This window comes from Myzus persicae, unplaced genomic scaffold (assembly GCF_001856785.1).
Source record: "Myzus persicae strain clone G006 unplaced genomic scaffold, MPER_G0061.0, whole genome shotgun sequence".
NCBI lineage: Eukaryota > Metazoa > Arthropoda > Insecta > Hemiptera > Aphididae > Myzus > Myzus persicae.
The window spans coordinates 29,124-54,238 of NW_019104131.1; the positions used below are offsets into that span (position 1 = coordinate 29,124).

Consider the following 25,115-nt stretch of genomic DNA (forward strand, 5'->3'; position numbering starts at 1 on the left):
AAAAATCTATACATTCCAGTTAAACAAAAAGCATTTAAATAAATTATGTCAAATTATTTTCAACATTATACTTTCCAATTGATAGCATCTCGCATCGCATATAATAATATATGATATCCTCCATTAGAAAAAGTTCTTTAAAAATAGTATAAAAGAAAAATAACTTTCTTTTAAACTTCATTAAAAATCTGTTGTTTCATTTATGTTAAAATCTAGCATATATTATTACATATGACTAAAATAATAGTATGTTGGATGATATAATAATAAGTATATTTAATCTATTAAAATAATATATTTAAAAACGAGCCAATTTCATTAATAACATGACCAGTGTATAGTACCTAATTAGATACGATTCTATGAAAAGAAAGTTCCAAAAATTAGGCTATGCTGTAATGTAAATTAAATTGGTAATTAAATGATATAAGAGCTGGAATCGATTACAATATAAGTTTTCCAATTACTTTTACATCTTTGTTATGATTTTGTACAAAATCGTCAAAAATGAAAATTTTCAAAAAATTTTCATTTTCGTTAAAAGCTCTAAATATTTCTTGTGACTTATTGTTTTTAAACTAAAATACCACACTTTTTTTGTCAATTTACAAATAAATGCGGTAATTCAAATTACAGCACACGAAATAACTTATATTATGTATAATAGGAATAGGAAGATGAGTATCTGTTGTTTTTTTTTAATTAGCTGATGTAACTGGTTCAATCGTAATGTCCATCTTAGTTATTTTAACTATAGACAACTACTAGTATCTATGGAAGGGACTTTCAAAAAGTATAAATACTTCAAACAAATTTCAAATATTCATCAGTCTTCTTTTCATTACGTATGAAAACACTTATTTCATAGTATAATACATTGAGATCTGTATTCACCAAAACTTTGGAAATGGCTGTTAAGGTAAGATTTTATCATTTAATAAAAACTATTTTTAATTTTTGTTTTTATAGAAAAATGCCATAATCATCTTGATTTCACACATTTTTTTCCATATTACCTGTAGACATAACATCATTTTATCAAACATTGTAGACGGCAACGGTACATTTTATATTATATAAAATATAAACTATTTATTATTTCAATTTAGTATCAAATTTAGTATGCAACGTCTATAAACAATATCAACGGAATGTTGTGCACATATAATGATTTGAACATTCGGTAACTATAATATTAATGAATTCACGTAATCCGTCAATACCATTCAAATAATTCGGGTACCTATCTGATCCGAGTTTGGGTTACCGGACTGATTGCTCAAGGTTCATCCGAAAAATAATATCGGCTCTCTTGGATCAGATCAGAGTGTATCGTGCAGTATACGAAACTTCTGAAACGATTACGATGCGAGATTTAAAAATTTTGTTTGCAGTTGATCGTGTTCGCCGCCCTGTTCGGGCACCTGGCACTAGCCTACCCACCTACCATCTCCGAGCACAGCAGTTATGAGACACACTACGACGACCACTACGCCCACGCACCCACACCGTACCACTTCGAGTACGCCGTGAACGACCCGCACACCCACGACATCAAGAGCCATCACGAGTTGAACGACGGACACGGAAACGTCAAAGGCTCGTACAGCCTTCTGGAAGCCGACGGTTCAACCAGGGTGGTCACTTACACCGCTGACCACGAACACGGTTTCAAAGCCGAGGTGAAGAAAATCGAAGCTCCCGCTCACCATCACTTCGACGCCACCAGTTACCACGAGCCAATCTATAGCTCGTACAAACCGTCTTCAAACTTTCACTCATACTGATGCGACGGTCGATTGTAAATTCCATCAAAGGCGCCTTTTGGTTTTTTATTGTGTAGGCATATACATTCCCCAGGTAGGTTTACAGTAGGTTCGAAAAATGTCGTATTGTAACTATTCAAGTCACCGATGTGATACACTTTCAAATCGTACGTTGAAAATATATTCTAGTAAAATAAAACACAATATTTTCTTCACACTTAAAAATTGATTATTATTGGTGTTTTTCTTCAATTGTTGTTCACCTCCAATTCTGTGTAATATAAAACTAGCAATCCATTTTTGTCCTAGGATTTTGGTAAATTAAATCACAAACGTTGTGTACATTTTACACGCTCGCCCAATACGCTTCTATCGTAATAAAAATATAAGCCGTGAGCGTATATGTCTTGTCCAAACACTGTTATTTTCCGATTGTTAACATTTTGTTTTTTTTACATAACTACCTTTTCCTTCAATATGAACTTCTATTGTATAATTTTGTATAGAAATTTAGTTTGTACTTATTGTTTTCCAGCCTAATTATTGATAAATTGCTTTTACGAATAACATTTCATGAATTTCACACTGTAAGTTATTGTTACTCACCTATGTATGATATTTTATTGAAATGTATTTTAATATTATAGAAAAATGTATAATTTTGTTTTTATATATCTTTTAAGAATGATTTCCTACTGTCAAAAATAACTGTCTACTATTAACAATAATTATTGTGAACCACGTAAATACTGTTGATGCGTTTATCTCGTTTTATCTTGTACCTACTCTAGTTGGACTTTATAATATTATTACATCAAACGAGTCACATCATGTTTTTATAATATTTTAACATGAACAAATTTGCAATGTCTTACAAAATACATCAGTGCACAACAATTGACGCTTTTGTGCAATCAATGGTTTAATAGTATACAATTTATTAGCATATTTTAGTTAATACAAAGTAAGTAAATTCGTTTTTTACAAGATACACGAAATTCGTGAAACTCACCTGTAGGGATTGTGTATGCAATACTGGGTAGGTACATATTATTTTCATCGTCTTCGAAGGTATCGTCGTTATTATAATTTATAATGCTAGTTGATAATGAACTATAAAAACTGGTGTGTGATCAAATAAAATGTTAACGATTACCGGAAGGACGAAAACTCGTTTATTGAATAAGAACTTTGCCCCTCAATACCGCCATTGTTGGTTTTTATATTGTATTATCACGGCACAGCTTATTATTCGTTAAAATACCTTGTACACTTCTATGCATTATACCTACCTACTATCATTGTACGACTATATAATATATCATTAGTTCGTAGGAAAGTTACTTTTCTGAAAGCAATGGAGGTATAATAGTCTTACTTCTCACACATCATAAACTTCTTTTAAAAATGAATCATATACGAATTACACAGGAACATGTTTAAGGCACCCATCATACCTATCGGCAAACACATCGAAATTATAAGCAATTAACAATCACACATACGATAATATACCTATGTATGTTAAGGTACGGCTATATAATATACTTAACTCGTTATACGCTAAATCAGAACATAAAATACTGTGTATATCGTAATAACTTATGAGCACGTTACGCGGTGGTTTGAATACCTATATATTTATTATACTCGCACAGTAACTATATGTATATTATTGTGTTGAATAATAACTATAGTAAAAAATGTTGTTTCAATAATACCGAGTAGCTATGCATAATAGTTATTGGGTTAACCGTGATGGTATGATATTTTTTTTAGGAAAGCTCTTGATCCTATAATATTGTAAATAGAGTAACACAAACTATTGTTCTCCAATGTAATTATAAGTTAGATATAGTCCATTTTAAGTCCTAAACCATTCAGAACTAAATAATGAACTTCAACTTAGTATTCATAGTTTAAAGCAAAGGTTTCATATCTAGCCTTTAATGCATTTCAAAGTTGATCAGCGGTCAGCCAGATATCGTGTCCAATTTTTCACTCCACACTCCACTATCCATTACAAACTATATTGTAGCGAATGAACATATATAGTAGTCGTATATTGGCCATTGCAAATGCTGACCCTTTCTTCTCATTTTATATTATGTTTTATTGAAATTGCACTGTACCATATTATTAAAATAATATCATCTTAATATTGGTACATAATATAATGTTATGAATGTTATGAGTATGTTATATCGTATGATATTTTCGTATATAATTGTGGGTCTACTTGTCAAGTTGTATTTTTATTGAAAGGGGAAAGCCTGTTTATTCATAAAAAATTAATATCTACTTAAAGAGCTTCGTTCAGTGATTTACGAACAATCATACACAATCTATTATTAGGTATGCATCTCAGAACAAAATAAAAATGTTTGATTTCGATTATTTATTTTTACCTATGAGCGCATAAAATAATATTACAGCATTGGTTTGTCCCGAGGTGAATGAAGCTTGACGAGTGCCCAATAATAACCAGTCTCTCTGTCCAGTCTGTATAGGATATAAATAGACGTTTTTTAATTTTAAATTCTAGCTACTAGAGTTTTTTGTGTATTAAATATATATTTCTTTATAGTCCCATTATTCTGTAATGATATTTTATTTTAAGGTCATTGCATCGAGTAACTTTTCTTAATACACATAATGTTACATTTTAATTTAATATTTATTAGAATATCGGATTCCTAATATCCATGTTACGGAGTATAAATAAATAATATATTGTACCTTTATGTTTTATGTATTAGTAAATTAGTTATAATATATACTATTCATATTGATTATAATGTTAAAATTATTATAAAAAAATAACATATAAATATTAATTTAACTTGTTTATGAAATACAAGTTATTTTACTTTGTATAAAGCATTATATTTTTAATTTATATCCACATCCAAGTATTGGCAAATGTATTAGAACAAAATAAAAAATTAGATTAAATTGTAAACTAATTTATGAATGAATAATACAAATATTTATAATTAATTTTTACACTTGTAATTCTTGAATAGAATAGTAATAATAATAAGAAGAATAAGTCCAATATTAATTCATTTAAATATACCTAGTTGACAGACATTTTTCAATTTTTCAATCATCCACAAATGTTTTCCACCATTGTTTACTAACCAAAATATATTGCATAAACATATTTAATGGATTAAGATACTAAAATAAACTAGAAGTACCTATATTTAAAAAAAAGTTTAAGATGTTAACTTGTCAAAAGACAACTGTCTTGTGGATAAAATTTTATAAGAAAAACCTTATTAGATTGTATCTACTGATGGCCACATTTACACGGAAAACATATTTTTTTATTGTATGTAAAATGAAGTTGTTATGGAAACGATTCATGTCTTCTTTGTTCTCGATTGAAAACTGATGTTTAATAATACCTATTTTGATTAATTTTTTTTTATAAACGATAATTTTTTATCAGTTTTCTTAAATTTATTTTCTCCGTTGGTCATTGTCACTATAATTAGTATAATTCAATAATATCAGAAAAATACAACATACAATGTTGGTGTCATAATGACTCTAATAATCATTTTGAGATTTATAATAATTATATTTGACTACAGATTATTATTATTCTTTATACAGAAAAGTTTTCGATGGTTAACATTAAAACGGCTTAACTTTGATATTTTTCTTAAATCATCAAATATTTGGAATTATTAAATATTAATTGCTGATAATATCCAATATTATTGATACTATGTATCGAATATTTTCGAATTACAATTGACTAATATCAAACATTGCGGTTTATGTATTTACAGTAATTACGACTATAAAATAACACTCCCTCATACATCCATAAAAAAGCAATTTATATTTTTCATTTTAAGCCCATCGGGTTAATTATTGCAATCAAATATTCTTGAAGCGTAAAGTTCAGATTTAAATACAAATATTGACAATGTAATTGTGACTTACCCGGAGTTCAAAGCATTTTTTTCAGTTATTATTGAATATTGAATGCAATAATGTAGAAAGATCTAAAATAGAAACAAACAAATAATCATTCAATTAATTTATTATTATTATTAAGTTCTTTATGCTTTTTACATAAACTTAAGTTGTATTTGACCCAAGAGTATAAAAAATATTCAATATTATAAAATTTTCACTTTATATCTGTAATTTATTAACGCAAATTGCCCTTAATACAGTTGTACATACAGTTCATCAGATTCACTTTTATAAGTAGTATAGTTTTACACACTTCCCTGAGAGATAGTAAAATGTCTATTAAAATAAAGTAAGTGTATCATTTTAATTATTTTTTAAAAATAATTTCACTTGATTATTATCTTTACTTACTATAATAATAAATTAATATTACCTAATTACATATGAGGAGAGCACAAGATCTGAATACAATTCAAGTTCTGTAAATCAAAACTGTGTTTAATTTAATATTTCTAATACAGCTTACATAAAGATGCTTTTTACATATTATACAGTTATAATTTTTTACATCTAAGCAAGTGACTTCAAAAAAATTTCAATCGGTAACTTTTTTAAATCTCTTATAAATACATGTAATCTCCATAATTCCTGCATAGTTGAGTTTTTTAATTAAATTATCGAAAAATGATCTAAATCGAACGTCTTAAGAGAATCTAAAAATTATCCATCATATTCTATTTATTAATATCAGATTTCATGAACATGCTATAACAAAAATTTTTGTTCAAGAAACAGTATTTATGTAGAGTAATTAAACGGTAGAAAATAACAATATCACAGGAGCAACTGATTTGGGATGACACTCGATTATTGCACTACGCTGAATATAAACTTTATAAAAATTAATAAACAATTAGTTGATTTTAAAGGGGAAAAATCCAAACTGGTATTCAACAAGAATAATGTATATTTATTTACAAATGTACTGTTATTGACTTATGATATTTTGAAATCCTATATGTACAATAAAGTTGTAGTAATGATTGCTTTTATACAATGGTAGGTATACCTATAAAATAAATACATGTTATTAAAAAAATAACTTGTGTACCTTAATGGCGATAACTTTATTAAAAATAAAATAAGCCAAAAGAAGAAGCAGTAACGATATTATGTTAATAGTATTCTTTGAAATTGTATTTTACGAGCGTTGAAAATCGTCAGTTAAAAACCAATAGTTATTCCATGGTACACGGGTTATTAAGTATACATTTAATACATTAATTTATTATTCTAAATAATAATATAAACAAGTATAAAAAAATTGAGCTTACAACTAAATTTCTAAGAACTTATTACTTAATTTGAATAGTTTATAAGTCATAAAGTAATTTATTATACTATAAATAAAGAACTATTCACTTTAAAATAATAATAATACTAAAAATTGTAGGTACTTTGTTTTCTTTATATTAACTTTGTATCTTAAAATTTGTTAGTGAAGCTTATAAAGTCACTGTTTAATTTAAGAAACCTTAAGAAGTCAAGGCAGATCACTATATTTGAGGTTTTAATTTTAGAGTAAGTCGCAAGAAAGTGGATTTGGACGGTTTTTGAACTTGGTTTAATTGTTAGCAAACAACACATATATGCCAATAACTGATTAAAGTCATGTATTAAAATTGAACCTTAGTATCTATCTACTGTAATAGTGTAAATTTAATTAAAATATGAATGAAGACGAGTTGTGGACACATCACACATATAAATGGTTATAATATAGTAACGATACCTATCTTATAGTATGTGCCCCGAAGAAAACACAATTGTCAAATTATTTTATCGAAGTATTTGAATAAAATTGCTGATAACTATATAAATATCAACATGGACAGTAAATTGTAATTTCACTCCACTGGTTTCTCATATTTAAGGATTTTATGCTATTAATATTATGCCAAGGCAATATGAATAATTATTTTAAGTACCTGTTTATTTTTATTTTATACAATTTTAAAGACTTTGCCACACACACACATAATATTATTATATTTAAATAAAAAATAAACATAATGAATAATCAATGAATACATAATATCCAAAAAAAACTTTATTCACTAATATTCCATTACGTGAAAACCATTTCGAGTTACATAGGTACCTGCCTACTATTTTATGTTTTTATATGAATAGTGAGATTATAATTAATATTGAAATAATTATAGGATTATGATGTATAATAATATATACATAACAATATAACATTAGGAAATATATTTTTTTTTTATTTTGTGTTCTTTAATTAACACAATAACACGATTGTGCTTATGGCGCAATAAATCAAATTACCGTGAACTAATGTATTTTAAAAGTAATATTGTTAATTTTCATAAGATTATTTTTAACTCTTCCACGATCTAGTTATTCTTATATAACGTAACCGTGTAAACAATTGTCTGGTAGGGACTTAAGAAAATCTGAATTCGTTCTATATAAATACTGAAACACAAAAGTCACAATCGTCAGTTTTCTCAGACACACAAGAAGTCTCCAGCAGTGTTCATTCAAAACCGAGTCATTAACCAAAACAAAACAAAAAATGGCAGCTAAGGTAAGAATCACCACAAACTTTTCTTACGGTGTATGCGATATACTTTTGTACTTGTAGCAGATAAACACAAAATTAGGATAATATTATAATACATTCAATATTGTTGTTCAAAAAGTTTTAGTCGTTTCGTATTTTTTCAAACAAAATAATACCTACCCATGTTATAACTAGGTGCTACGTTTTCATGATGACGGCACAACAGTTTACATTCGTATGTTATGTCCATTGTTCATATTTGTATTTGTTTATATAATGGCGTTCTCATCATGAGATCTTTTAAACTCGAACGGACTACTTTCATGAAAGTCTCTCGAATATTATGTTTTTATCTCACTGCAATGCGGCCAAATGTCGTAGTTAATTTACCGCTCTCCGATGTAGGGACAAAAACCTCTATGATTAAAGTTCATATGGATTACATTTAAACCTAATTTGAAATGTATAAATTACAATAAATATAAATACGTTGAATTCGAAAATACTCAAGTATTAAGAACTAATATGGTGTAATATTTATATTAACCTAAATGAAATGACTTAAAAAAAAGCTAGTTAATAGAATTAATTATTCTCCACGATTAAATATACTCAATCATTTTACATGATTATAATGTCATATAATTAGCTTTATTTTTATTAGTTAAAAAATATTATTATTTTTTGTATGTCAACCCATAAAGGTGTCTTGTAAGTTTAATAAAACTTGAATTTCAAAGGCCTAGCCCTTAAACACTTAACTGTTGTTTTGCCCAACTCATAGATAATTATATTACCTATAAAATAGACATGTATGGCCATACCTAATTTATATGATACATTGTGATCAAAGAGCTTTACAAGTTACCATAATGCTCATACCTGGTTACCTATATGTGTATAGTTAGTAATAAATAAAACCATTCTGCCAATCCACCACCTGCCACATTTCAAATTCAATTAATTTCAGTATTATTTCTATTTTCTGTTATTGTATTATTATTGCAATAACTATAAAATAAATAATTTTTCATATTCTATTTTAAAATAATAATTCTGTAAGTATTTTGAGAAGTGAGGATACCACAATCTTAATTGCATGTAACCATTTTGGTAACTAGTAGGTATGCACTTCAATCACACTTGAATACAATGCATTACCCGTGTATAGTATTATACCTATATAATATTATTATCTATCACTATATATACCACGACCCTTCCACACCAACACCACATGATCTGTAGAAATATATGCCAATTAAACCTAACCAAACCGAACCTAACACGAAACGCGCCCGATCCCAAATCCAACATTTTTTACTAAACATTGCAGTTGATCGTGTTCGCCGCCCTGTTCGGGCACCTGGCACTAGCCTACCCACCAACCATCTCCGAGCACAGCAGTTAAGAGACACACAACGACGACCACTACGCCCACGCACCCACACCGTACCACTTCGAGTACGCCGTGAACGACCCGCACACCCACGACATCAAGAGCCATCACGAGTAGAACGACGGACACGGAAACGTCAAAGGCTCGTACAGCCTTCTGGAAGCCGACGGTTCAACCAGGGTGGTCACTTACACCGCTGACCACGAACACGGTTTCAAAGCCGAGGTGAAGAAAATCGAAGCTCCCGCTCATCATCATTACGAAGCACCGCTCGCCGCCAGCTACCACGAGCCAATCCATCATTCGTACCAACCATCTTCGTTGTACCAATACTAACTGATGATGGCACATTGTCGTCTCGTCGCCATCCAGACGTTATTGTTTCGTGTATAATACTTTCATTATAACCTTCTGTAATATATATATAATTTTTTTTAAATAAACCGTCGTCAAGCACTATATATTATCATATCGAGTATTGTTTGATTTCTTAGACAAATACATTAAATCCACATCATATAATATAATGCTTTCCATTAAATATGGTAGGGGAGTATTACAATTTATATTTTACTCTGGACAAATCCTCAGTGGTTTGGACATTGATGGATGCTTGCCCAAATCCACTAGTCTTAGTGTCTTACAGTAGAATTCATTTATATTTTGTTTATGTGTTATGGCACGGATCAGTTTGTTTTTTAAGAGATGCACGTCAAATCCTTCAATTTGGCTGGCACGTAATATAATATTTTCTGAAAAAGTTGTTTATTGGTTTTCAATGTTCTGACTTCAAAGTCCAAAATTATTTGAGACTCTAGTATTGTTGTATATTATTGTGAATATAATACAATTAAAATAATTCATAATAATGCTCGAAATAAGTTAAAACGTTGCACGAATTTTCATAATACAAATTAATGTGGTACCGATACATAATATATTTATGTGTTTATTTTTTTTACGACTGGTATAATCTATTAGAAGGACTCGATAGTAAGTTAGTGGTCATATCTCCAAAAGTATTGAACTAGTTTCTACCTAAAATTTTAAAATTTTAAAAAATAAACAAAATATTATTAAATATTATAATATTATTTTTGTATTCATAGAAAATGTCACTCATAAGTGTCCATCCTAGATTTTAATATTTAAACAATAATTGCACGTAAGTATAAACTATTCTGCAGTCGTGAGTATCTGTACAGATTTAACACATTCCAATGATGATTGTAAATTGAATCACTGAACAATCACTAAACAATCACTGAATCACCATATGTACTTCAAGAAGTTCGGATCAACATAAACTCAAATGCTTGTATTTTTTTAACTGACTTACGTAATATGTTACACAGTTGCGCGTATTAGGTAAAAAATACTACTTTTCCTTCGTTGGGCATCGCAGTGTCTGAAATAGATGGATAATTATGATTTAGAGTGTTAAAATGATGTTACTACCTATGTTAATTATTTTTTTTTTTTTTGTAATACATGTATTATCCAACAACAATATATAATATACTTATCTACTATCAACTTATCTACTTTATATATTATTATAGCTGCATCAAACAGAATAGGAAGACGTATTACTAAGACGCTTATAATAAAATTATAATTTTATAAGAACTGAACTTGTTTGGATAGTATTATTGTTTATGTTTTACCAAAGCTTAATTGCATCATATAAAACAGATTTTTTACCAAAGCGATATTGGAAAATCATTTCTTAATTATAGAGAACCACGATTTATTACTATATTTTCAAACATTTTTTGGTGTATCTAAATTAAAAATGTTAATATTTGTACTCGTTGAAGATCTAAAATACCTACTCAACTAAATCATGTAAATATTATGTAATATTTGAACTACCTTCCTACTATTTTCTGCAATAAATATAAACATATCTATAATACCAAGTAAGTATCCAAGTTTACCTACTATTAATTTGTCATTGTTAACCCAATACTAAAATTCAAAATAATTATGATAATGTTGTGAGAGATAAATTACATTTAACACATTATTATGTCACACATTACCTAGGTCAAAAGTCAAGGAAACAAAGAAAAATGGTTACATTATTATATATTATATCGAATAGGTAATTCAATAAAATATATTGAGTTTTCAAAAGAGAATAGCTTTTTAAATTGAATACTGTCATATTTTTCTTGTGATATTTATATTGTATACACCCAATTTTGATGTCTGATAGGTGCCACTGAGAAGCCGCCGCATCTATAATATATTATGTTTTTTAAAATAATCGATCAACATTATTATTATTAAGTAGTATGAAGCCGGTACGAAATTTAAAAAGTGTACGTGATGTTCCATTATAATATTATTATTATGTTATGTAAAACAGTTTGTACGAAAGATGTTTTATGTAAGCGCATCGTATTGTTGGAAAACCGGTTGTTGATAATAACAAGTGTATTAATTTAAATACATCATTGATAAATGCTTGAATTAAAACAATATTATGCAGTTTTAATTTATCTATTTGAATATTTTACCAGCCATTTATATTAACGATGATAGGTTGTAACACTGAATTAATTAATTGTTTACTAGGCGTACTCTAAATAATTATATTTATTTAATTAAGGTTTAGAAAAATCTAATGCCCACATGATATATTTAAATTAAAAACATAACGAGACTGTCAAAATAAAAATCCTATAGGCGTTTAGTACTCGTCTCGCTTCGACGCATGTATTAATAATATACTCGTATAAATAACCATCAGAATAAAAGAACGATTATGACTGAGGTTCGGTATAAACCATGCGTGGTTCCTTAAAAATCATCTACAGACATTTTCAAAGATTATTTCACTTAGGTATCGTTCGTGTTGACTTACAGAAATTATTCAGAAAATCAAAAATTACATTTCCAAAGTATTTTTCTGGTTATGTCTTTGATCTTTTAAGTTGAAACACAAAACCATTTGTGCGGTCCTTCTGCCCAAAAAATTAATTAGAGAGAAAAAAGTTATACAAATAAATACAAAATATCATTTCAAAACTAAGAAAATCCTCATTTCCATCAAATTCTAAAATAAAATAGTAAGCACTCGAGGAGTACGTTATTTGCACTTTATATATGTCAGCCGTAGTGTAATAATATCGAGTACTCGAAAAATGATTCTGAGAGAATGTCTGATGCACTGTATTGCTTAATATAATAAGGAGCACCTCTACCTACGTAGTAGTTTTTCAATATCGTAAGTGATTACAATATTATTATAACACGTCTTTATTCTATCAAATTGTTGTTATATAGCTCAAACCGCCGTCAAACACACAACTGATAATAAAATATTCCATCAAATTTTACCAACCAAACTTTCACTCACATTGTTTCAATTATATTTCCAGATTCAGAACAAAGCGAGAAAAGTGTTTGTTTTACAATGTTGTTAGAAAAAATCTGATTAAGCCCTGCTTAGGTATAAGTACAAGGAAAAATTGCTAACGTTTCGTATTGTACTGCACCTACTTTTAAACATCGGAAACCGAATCTGAATAGTGCTTTAAAGTGGTCATTCTTTGTATTTCGCAAAACAATAAAATAAAAACCGACGAAAAACCGACGAAAAACGCGAAAGAAATTTCGCAAAGTGCAATTTCGACCGAGCTCCACTCAGAAGCGTTTTCGAACGTGACAATTTGAGAAATAATAACTGTATACAAAAAGTGTATAGTGTATGTACCTACGTTGGAAATTGAATCACATGGATATTAAAATTTGTTTTTCGCCTGCACAATGAACACGAATAAAAATCTATACGCACTAATTGGCCACGTAATTAGCGAACATGTTCGTAATTGGGTAAGCACTACTACTACAATGTGCATAGGTATTTCAAAATTGTATAACTCTCATATGCGCTCGTACAGCCACACCGATATGTACGTACATAATTTATGCATATAATACGTTATACGTTAAGAGCGCATAGGTATAGTAGAAATTCCGGTCATTTTACATAACGCCCGTCGACTTTGAAAATGTCTCAACTCACCGGGCTTTCTAATACAATAACCGACCAATGTAGTCGGTAAGTAAAGTAATATCCGTATATTATACCTATATATTTCGAAAAAATTGATTCAGGTATATTATAGATTTCTATACCGTTTTTTTGATACGTCCAGGTGTGCACGGTGCTTAAAAATATAAAAACAGTATCAGTCAATTCTAAATAATATTCAACTAATTTTTAGTGTTGGGTTACAAATTGCCAAACACTTTTTTTTTATCAAATTATAATATACATTATACAAGAACAGATAATCGAATCATTTAATTAATATAAATACAATATTTAATGCTATATTATTATTTAAATGAATATTCAATATTCTGTACATTGTCTGTTTGCCCGTTAGTCGGTCATTCCATACATGGCCCGGAGATTATTTTAATGCCCTATTTTCCATAACGACTGCAGTAGCACAATATGTATAATATATTATATCATTATGCTTATACGGCTAGACGGTGATTGATAAAATGCTTTTATTGTCATAATTTGTAATATGAAAAATTAAGTTTCATTATAATAATATTATACTCTTCGCGATGACTTATGTAAGGACATGATCAGCCAATCCAAAATGTTAAATAATTAATTTTACATCACTGACAGTTACTGTTTTTGACCGCACGGACAAATATTCAAGGTTGCTCTTTTTATCGTTCAACCAAACCCAATAGCCTTAGGTCCAATGTTTCCTCGGTTATGAGGTTGCCTTATTGGCCTAATCATTATTCTCCAATGTAACCGGTTCGTTATACTATCTAAAGCATTTGGAAGGAGTTAATAGACTGGAAGGGATTAAAGTCATTCGAAACTTTTAGCATAAATAGTGTACACTCAACGGTCACACTCACCAGTCATTCGTGATCGTTCGATTGTAAATTATTTATTAAACTCAAAATCGCAAAAAAAAATCATTAAAATGGCCGCTAAGGTAAGTGTTCTTTTTTACTCTTAATCATATCGCAGAATTTTAGTTGGTTATAACGTATAATTCAACTAACACTGAGTTCTAAATAATAAACCATACCTACATCGGTTTTGTTTTAATATTCGTTAACATGAGCTCGTGTTCAGCTGACGCAGTGCATGTTTTAATTGTATATTATTTCACGAGAGCCTTTTGAAACTCTTCAGTTTGAAAATCATAAAAATTATTGATTGAATTCATTAGAACAAGCCACCGACGTTTTCGAGTACTGTAGCACAGAGATATTATGCATTACAATACCTTTAGATATCAAACTCTGTATACTATACTTTGTTAAGAAATAATTGAAGCCGACAGCCATAATATTACGTAGGTTGGTCAGGAACGATAGTGAAATAATCAATACAATGTCTTTGAAACAAGGCTTATAGATTATTTTCGTTGTATCATAGGATGCATAATATTGCACTATTGTTATTGGCCCACCTACAAATTCGAAAAAAAAAAAACGAATTAGCTACCACTAGTTATCATATACATATTATATTAAACCATTTTCCAAACTTAACCTAACCTTCGTATTTCGTTACAGTTGATCATCTTCGCCGCATGCGTGGTTTCCGCCATCGCTCAATACCCCGCCCCAGCCTACAAGCCAGCTTACCCAGCTGCCGCTTACCCAGCACCAGCATACGCCGCACCCGCATACGCCGCACCGAAAGCCTACGCTCCGGAACCCGCCTACCCACCCAAGCCATACAACTTCGAATACAGCGTCAACGACCCATCCACCTACGACGTCAAGAGCCAATCCGAATACGCTGACGCCAACGGTTACGTCAAGGGATCCTACAGCCTCTTGGAAGCCGACGGTTCCACCCGCGTCGTCGAATACACCGCCGACAACTACGGATTCAACGCCGAAGTCAAGAAAATCGAAGGAGGATACAAGGCCCCATACGCCGCCCCAGCCCCAGCCTACAAAGCTGCCCCGGCCTACAAGCCCGCATACGCCGCCCCAGCTTACGCCGCACCAGCTTACCCAGCACCCGCCGCATACCCAGCACCCGCTTACTCCGCCCCGGCCTACAAGCCAGCCCCATACAAGGCATACTAATTTGTTTCAATCTCTTCAAATTGTATAAAATGTTCTTCAGTTCTTTCGGAGCCAAATACTAGTCGACAGTAAACTGCTGTTGTACAATGTGTGCGGCTCAAGAGTCACGTCATATCATTATTATTATTATGTATTTATTACCCGTATTATATTGTAATAGTGTATGATTATGTACAACTCTCCTTCCATCTTCTTGTATCGTAAACAACATCTTACGATCAAATACCTGTATTTATTGTTGTGTAAATGTATAGTTTAATATATATTTACAAAACGTTAAAATCGCACTTGTTTTTGTTATTTGTTTACACCCGCCTCATAAAGTATCACTCTTATTATTTCCGTCCGATACGGTTTCAATTGTTGAAACCGCAGGGTTCAATGCAACTGCAACGATAAAAGTGCAGTTTATTATAACATGATCGGTGTACAATAATCGGCAAAAAATGATTAAAGTCGATGGTTGAGATTTTACAGCGTATACAGCTAGAACTGCAGGCACCTGTTACATGACCAGGTAGCATAGATACGTATTAATAATAATAATATTATTAATGTTATGTTATGTTATGTCATTACGAAATAATCAATTTAAATACATATTGCCATCAACACATGATGTTTTGAATCTTGGATATTTATATTATATTGTTATAAATCTAAAACAAAAAGTAAAAGTAGGTATATAGATATACGATACAGAGAGTTGTGTGCTTAGCACTCGTTCCGCTTCGGACGGCTCGACGAAAGATAATAATACCGAGTGTTATGTTGTACTAACAATTTGAAAGCAATGATAAATCATTGCAATATCATGAAGATTCATGAAAGGATCTAGGTTCACTAATGTGGTCATGTGCTTTTTCAAATTTTAAGTGCATATCAAAACAATTTATGAGTTTATATTTTCAAAATATATTTTATATCACATTCGAAATAATAAACGAGAGTTTTTAAAACTTTTTTGTTTATAATAATATTCAACATCTATAAAACACTTTTTTTCTCGTAGGTTTTCCCTCATATTTTAATAACTACAAAAAAAAAAATTATATTCACATGCTTATTTTAATAGTAAAAATATCATAAATTTATAATTTAAATAATATTTAATTAGTTATAAAAACATAATTTGATTAAATTTACTAAAACCCTGAACAACATATTTAGGATAATGAAAATACATTTTATAAGGCTAGGTATATAAATCAGTAATTTTCTGTCTAGTGTTTGTACCGTCATATAAAGTTCAAGAAAAATAAAAAAAACTTGCAATAAACTACCAAGTTTATTAATGCACATGAAACTACAAACTGTTTTGAGATAAAACCACAAAACGAATCTAGGCCTACATGTGAATATGGAAGGTTCAGTAAAAATCTCACGTAAACACTACCTACTTGAAAGCTCTCATAAAAAAAAAATGAAAGGGCCGTACTTACTATTGTGAAGATAAGAACATTACATTATTTAATTTATTTCCTGTAAGAAAACCTTCATTAAAGTATTTGAGTTGAATTGTTCTTTTAAATGTTTAGGAACTAATTTAATTGTGAATATAATGATTTTTAATCGTTTATTTTCATGTTTTCAAAGTCGTATAAAAAAAAATAAAAAATAAAAATTTTTCTTACAGTCTAATTTTCTTTAAGCTGTATATACGATTCCAAAATGTCCTTCCATTTTTACAGAGTGAAGAAAATATACCTTTTTTACTGACTAAAAACTCGTTATAGTGGAACGCTAATCCAAACCCAAAACTTTAATGGTTATATATTATATTTTATATTTTGTTGGTATTAATACAAAATAATAATAAAAAAACACCTGCTCACACTTGTTTTACAATATGAAATAATTGAATAAAGGATTACACGAATGCTGAGCTTTCGATATTTTATTCATACAATGACGCGAGTTCACCATTGTTAACCCATAAATAAATTTAAAAAAAAAATCGTGATCATACCGACTGTAATGTTTATAATATGACCTCCCTGATCACACTTAATTAGTTTCCGTTGAACTCTCGGACCTGCTGATATGAAACACGACATAACCCCGAACAGCAACTATAATGTATAATAATATAATATGCAATTTATTTACCAATCACCAGAAATCTCTGCCTTGAAAACATATACCTATAATAAATTGAATCGTATGTATTGGCATGTTATGATATACAAGGCGTGTAAACATATTAAAATTAGCAGCCATCAGAGTAACGACAATATCACCGCAACGACCGTAATAATTTCCATATTTGACCGTCTCCTTAGGACATAATATTTTAAATTAAAAATCATCGCAGAACGATAATAGTGACGATAATAAATTATTATAATAACTCATCGCGAGCACTTCTCAAATTAACACTAGTTATATCGTAATCCCACACAATTGCACCTAACCTCCAACTCATACCGGCCACCTTCAATGGAAAAAGCGATACTTACTGTTGTAGTTATTACCGATATACATTTGAGGCTATCCTAACTGTTTGCAATTATTATGTCACGAATAATAATAATTGAACGCCCTGTAATAAATTCAAATAAATCATATTCATGTACGATTATAATTGAGAATACAAAGGTCAAGGTTTACGTTCACTATGAAAATGCTGGACTACGATTAAATAAAAATAAGCTGATCTACTATCCACAAACATTGTCCGAATCGTGAGTCGTTTCGTATTGTTACTATTTCTTTCTTTATTTGTACAATAATTGTACACAAGCGTAATGTGTAACGTTTGCATTTGCAGTCGAAATGACGAAAGTGACCAACTATACTTTCATAAACTTAAAGTTATGAATTTCTAAATAAATATGAATTTGCTACAAATATTCCGTCGGCATACTACGAGGAATGATAAATTATTAATTTGTAGTTGATCCAGTTTACATTGATATGGACGCGTGGGACAGAAGTTTTAATATATCTTTCGTTAGTTGTAATGTCACATGTCTTTTTTTTAAATACCATTTATAGAAAATTCAGGTTTAATAAAAGGTCATACTCAATAAAATAATGATACAATTACATAAATAATATATTTTTTAAGCCCGCGGGGCACTAAAACAAGTAAGTCTACACTCACACCTCTTATTTTATCTTTTCTTGTCTGGCCATCTAATATTGGCACAGCAATCGATTTTTCTCCTTTTAAATAAATTCAAATGGTTGTTCTGTTTGATAGATATTATTCACTTTCAATTGTAAAATTATAATAGTTTAAATGTCTTTATTTTGTCCACGCTTGGGAAAATATTATATTCCCTAAGTTGGATTGCTCCAAAAAATTTTTTTATACAAATTACAATATACTAAATCATTTTTATAATTCGATAATAACAGCTTGGATAGGTATTTAACATCACATCACAACCACTTTTTCGGCGCTCATTAAATAATGGCCAATAGAAAAATGATCAATTTATTAAATTATACGTTATATTATAAAATTGCTGATTGGTAAGGTATATTACCTTCTTATAATAAGCCATCGTAAAACTAGTTGATGCATTGGTACCCGCTACAATTATTATTTTGTGTGTACCGTATAATTATTATATTATATAATATATAATATATATTATTATATTATTATAGAATATAAATAGATATATTATCGTTAAACCATCGTTTTACACAAAATAAAACCAAATTATCCATCTTGTATTCGTTGGAAAATGTAGGTAGTGGATAATATACATAAACATTATGCATAATACATACATTCAATGACACAATGTACTTAAACTCATCTATAATAGGGAAAGTTCAGCGCACCTTTATGCCACCCATCGGGTGTAAGTGGTGTAACGCCGCCTACATACTTTAATTGTACAGTCAACAAAAACGGTCTATTAATGATCAGCTAACAACACTTGTATCTTAAATAAAATTATAAAATTATACATGTACACCTAATGTATTGTGTATACCTACGAACAACACAGTTCCTGGCCATATCGATATCGATATTTTTTAAAAGACACTTGCTTCACATTATTTATACATTTTATTATTATAACCATATTTCGTATGTAAAATTAATTGTGTAAAATAAACCTACCTAGTTGGTACCTATTATACTCTATGACGTATAATCTCCTATACACGAATTGATTATGATTAAAAATAGGATGTGATGTATTTAAAAACGTTTAATACAAGATACACGTTGAATGGAAATTTAAAATACACGGGTATATTACACATTATTGTTGAAATTCATGAGACGAATAATTGTTCATAATTTTGAGAAATATTTTTTTTTTAATTTCAAGCTCAAGAAACATTTGTTCGTTAGACTCATTTTGAGTCCCTAAAATATAAATAATATTTCACGAATATTTAAATAAATGCTGATACTTATATTATTATAGTGAATTGCTTAGATGAAAACTAGACGTTAGTAAATGCAAAGGGGGCATATTACAATAAAATATCTAACTTTATATTTGCAACACAATTCCAAGAAAAAATTATCAAAATATAATTAATAGTAAAAGCCTTACATTTATTAGAATCTAATAATATTTCGTTCTTTGAAGTTTATGAAAAAATAAAAATTTCAACATTTTTCTTTAGGTAAGGCGAATGAAGCTAGTCGTTTTTGTTATTTTTTAATTATCTATCAGACTAGGTATTCTGAAACAACTGAAATATATTTTAACTCGTCCGCGGTATTTCATTCTCAACGTTATTATATTATCACGATGACCGTGGCGGTGCAGGTTATGTTACCATTTTAGTCACCACTTGACCAATTTAAATTTAAACACGGCCATAATACATTTCATATACCTTTTATTGACATCGTATACGAGGAGTCCAATAAAAAAAAAGTTCTCAACTAAATGAAAAAAATTAATGGGCATTAGTGGCAACATTAATTTATTCCCCTCGTTTATTACATTCACTGCATATACATCAATACAACGTACACCGAAAAAATATTGAATAAAAAATTGATATTCCATGGTTTAGATATTTACCTAATGTAATATGATATCGGATGACCAGAAAAAAAAATAAAAAATAAATCAATAAATTCATAAACGAAATTGGTGTGCATTAATTAATAACAGATGTGTTCATCTGCACGATACTACTGATCATACAAGTTAAATGATGTTGTTAATTTCATGTCCCATTTTCTTATTAAATGTATTAAATTACTCAATTCTCATATAACGTATTACTAAAGTGATTTATATAGGCAATTACAATTTTTGAATAAAAATTCAAAAAGTATCAAAATGTTAGTTATAATATTTATCATTAGTAAAAGTACCTAATATTTCATCGTTCCATTAAAATACTTAACAAGACAAATTAAATTACATTGCAATGGTGACTACAATACTTAAATTATTACTACAAGTAAGCAAATGTTTAATAAAAAATAATAAGTTGGTAAAATGAACGTAGGTACCTAAAATGGTATTTATATATATCTAAAACAGACAAAAAAAGTTCAAATTCAGATAGATACTAATTTGTAAGTATAATCACATTGTACATACTATGTAGTATAATTATAATGTGTACTTACAAAATAAAAGACCATTATGACATTCAACGAATTATTTTATTAAAAATCATGATACGATATTCTATACATGTAATACAGCGATTCATGACAAGCAAACCTATTTACACACAAATACGAATATTTGTCGAAATATTATATTGCTGCATACGAAACGTACATATTATTATTGGTAATTGGTACGCATAATGGTACAATGCAAAACACCACAGACAGCAGCGTTGGTAGTTGGTAGTTATTACCGGCACTATCGTAACCACCGGCCAACGTATAATTTAATCCATTTGGAAATAAAATATGTTCCCCGGGTCCTGCAAGTCGGCGGCACTGCGAACGCAAACCATTTTTTTTCCTCCTCGAAATACCAAATTAACCCGAATAGACGTCGACGACACTTGTCCTTGACGATTTTTCCCTTTACGCCGCCGCTGCCAGACACGTGCAATAATAATTGTTGCACCGAGCAGAAAAGAAACGTATACAGATATAATAATCTACCGATAACCCGGTATGCGCTGCAGCAGTAATCGCATATTATATCGCAACCGGTTCGTAGGTACATGCGATAATAATAGCAAAATAGGTATACCCCAGTGCTATACCGTACCTATAACCATATCGAAAGTACGTACGCCGTCTTGTCCGGCGAATACTCGTGAGTGCAGTGTGTGGAAGGGATTGTGCGGACGAGAACCTGTGGCATATAAATACGGCGATCGCCATGGACAGCTTCACCAGTCAACGATCTCGTCGTCAAGAGTTGTATCCCGAAGAAACGAAAAACTCAAACACACACAAACCAAAATGGCAGCTAAGGTAAACGAAAACGACAAACTATGCGCGGCCGTTTCGGTCAACCGAGAAAATCCGGCTAGCGCACGTTGCTCGGCTTGGTGGCGATAATATTGTAATAATATTATTATGATCAACCTAACCACCTGCGGCTGTTGATGATTTTCCGGTCGGTTTCTCGCTCGCGGCCGTCAGCTGACACTCGACGAGTTGTACAGTTGCGCTCTCGGTGACTTGAGCTACTGCGCGTAACTCGTCATATTATACATTATGTTTAATATATTAATATTATCGCTTGGACGAGAAATATTTTCGTTCTTATGTTATATTTCCAGCATTTTATCATAATATTATCATAATAAAAATGTTTTCATTTTCACAGTTGATCATCTTCGCCGCATGCGTGGTTTCCGCCATCGCTCAATACCCCGCCCCGGCCTACAAGCCCGCTTACCCAGCCGCTTACCCAGCACCCGCTTACTCGGCACCAAAGGCATACGCCCCAGAGCCCGCTTACGCCCCGGCCCCATACAACTTCGAATACAGCGTCAACGACCCATCCACATACGACGTCAAGAGCCAGTCCGAGTACAGCGACGGAAACGGCAACGTCAAGGGATCGTACAGCCTGGTCGAAGCCGACGGTTCCACCCGCGTCGTCGAATACACCGCCGATGACTACAACGGTTTCAACGCCGAGGTCAAGAAAATCGAAGGAGGATACAAGGCCCCATACGCCGCCCCAGCCCCAGCCTACAAAGCCGCCCCGGCCTACAAGCCCGCTTACGCCGCACCAGCTTACCCAGCACCCGCCGCCTACCCAGCACCTTCATACTCCGCACCCGCCTACAAGCCAGCCCCGTACAAGGCTTACTAATAACCGACTCCTCGTCAGCACTCCCAGGCCACCTGTCAGTCATCGTCGCCGGTGAAACCAACACAATGTGACCGTTACCTACACCATACCGCGAGTCACATATCGTGTGTGTACAACTCGCGTATAAATATCATATATATTTTTTGTAAATAATTTATTACACGACGTACTATTATATTATTATATTGACCATCGTAATACTATATAATAACCGAGACTTGTTTTTCTTTTAAACATAATGTTGTGTATAACATCCTCTCCGGTATATACCTGGTATACTCTCCTCGCTAATGAGCGTAATGAAATATCATTGATTTTGTGCCGGTATCACAATAATATAGTAATTATACGAGCGATGATATTTTGTCTTTGGAGTATTAGTCATTCCGTGCTCGGAGACAATCATTGTGCAGTTAAAGTCTTTGTTTCCTCGTTTAGGTTAGGAGTCCTAACTTAGGACATGTGCGGGTTGAGCAGGATTCACAGCATTGTGATTAGAGTCGCTTTCTGAATATAATGTAATAATCAAGCTGGAACCGAGTATACTAAAAATTGACTACAGCTCAACTTTTTAACCAATACGGTTACCGTCTATAACCATAGTTACCACACCTTCGCACGAAATGGCACACGCTACGTAGCTGTGACATACTGGCTTAATGGGACGTATCGGCACCACCAGTATAGTATCTACTTATGTTTTAGTACCCATTATGTACAACATTACTGTAGTATTAATTATTATTATTGTCACCTAATACCCGTAGTGGTTTATCTTGATAAAAATATACTAAAATCTGTTTATCGTCTAATTGCTCGACGTCAGCAGTTTATGCAATTATATTACAATATTGGAACATTAAGATAAACATTAAAGAAATAAAGTTTGCAAAAATGCAGCTGGTTGTTAATACTTTTAAAATACATCTAATCAATATTATTGGTATAATACTGTTATTACTACTTTAGTACTTACAATACATACAAATCCGTTTCTTTCACACACCACATTATAAAGAGTACCTACACGAAATGTATATTTTTTAAACATGATAATCAATGTATCACGTATGAGTTTTGCCGACCATATGGATGATAGTTTGGGTTTATTCACGATTTATTTTATACGCGATAAAAACAAAAAAACAATAAACAATAATATTATACTTGATTCTTATATGAAATACAAGACTAAATAGATATATTATGTAATTTATATGCAAATAATAATGCACACTAAAACGTAATACATACATTTTACTGCTTTTTTTCTAAATTGTACAAAATCGGTAAATCAATTAAAGTTTATAATATAGTTTTATTAGTTTTTATGTTGTCGTAAAAATAAAAAATAAAACAATAGTTCAACACAATTTATCACAGTCATTTGAATCGAAGTAAACTAGTCTACAGTCGTATATACTGTCACCTCCAAACGCAGTTGAATATTAACCCACTTTTTCTCTTTTTAAATACAATTTATATTTTTTTATGTAAGAAATATATTTTATTTTATATATAATGTTTATATTTTTGTAAAATTAATGAATCATAAATGTCCGCAAAAACCATGTATCAATGGAATTCTCAAATACAGTACCCAGGTACTGAAATAAACGATTTTGGTTTTTCTATTTTTATCCCTTAGATAGATTAAAATCTACTTAGTATTTTCTATACGCTTTTCTTTTATATATAGCTGATGGGTAATAGGTGTCATTTATCTCAGAGGTAACTCGTAATAATTTGTCTCCACCGTCTGAAGTATGTAAGACGAGTCAGCATTATTTGAAGCATGTATATATAAGTATTTGAAACAGTAAAAAACATTTTTGAAAACACCAACGTTCTCTCTCGCTATTTTATTTGAAACCGTCACTATAAGTACAACACGCCGTCGGCGACCAACACTAAATTTAAAATGGTCTGGTCTTAGGTGCGTTGCTCACGCCGCTCTGAATCCAAAATGGTAATATTATTGTCCGTACAGAAATACTAAGGTCGTACAAGACTTTACATAGTTCATCGGTAAAAATAAGCCATACAGCTACAGATTTCTGACAACAGTGGGTGGGTACTTTGCCGCTGCA

The 25,115-nt window shown here is 30.7% G+C and overlaps 3 protein-coding genes and 1 pseudogene across 3 annotated transcripts; all 4 read left to right on the forward strand.

Annotated features, from left to right (window-relative positions):
• The first annotated feature begins 805 nt into the window (after nt 1-805).
• LOC111039063 (cuticle protein 19-like) lies at nt 806-2,530 on the forward strand. Its single transcript, XM_022322343.1, has 2 exons — nt 806-919; nt 1,395-2,530. The coding sequence occupies exons 1-2, from the start codon at nt 908-910 to the stop codon at nt 1,785-1,787; spliced, it is 405 nt and encodes a 134-aa protein (XP_022178035.1). The 5' UTR covers nt 806-907; the 3' UTR covers nt 1,788-2,530.
• A 5,756-nt stretch (nt 2,531-8,286) lies between these two features.
• On the forward strand, nt 8,287-10,157 carry LOC111039062 (annotated as a pseudogene).
• Nucleotides 10,158-14,555: 4,398 nt separating this feature from the next.
• Nucleotides 14,556-16,072, forward strand: LOC111039056 (cuticle protein 7-like). Its single transcript, XM_022322336.1, has 2 exons — nt 14,556-14,676; nt 15,266-16,072. The coding sequence occupies exons 1-2, from the start codon at nt 14,665-14,667 to the stop codon at nt 15,788-15,790; spliced, it is 537 nt and encodes a 178-aa protein (XP_022178028.1). The 5' UTR covers nt 14,556-14,664; the 3' UTR covers nt 15,791-16,072.
• Nucleotides 16,073-22,038: 5,966 nt separating this feature from the next.
• Nucleotides 22,039-23,236, forward strand: LOC111039055 (cuticle protein 21-like). The gene is made up of 2 exons (XM_022322335.1): nt 22,039-22,172; nt 22,531-23,236. Exons 1-2 carry the CDS (start codon nt 22,161-22,163, stop codon nt 23,023-23,025), a joined length of 507 nt encoding a protein of 168 aa, XP_022178027.1. The 5' UTR covers nt 22,039-22,160; the 3' UTR covers nt 23,026-23,236.
• Nucleotides 23,237-25,115: the final 1,879 nt, after the last annotated feature.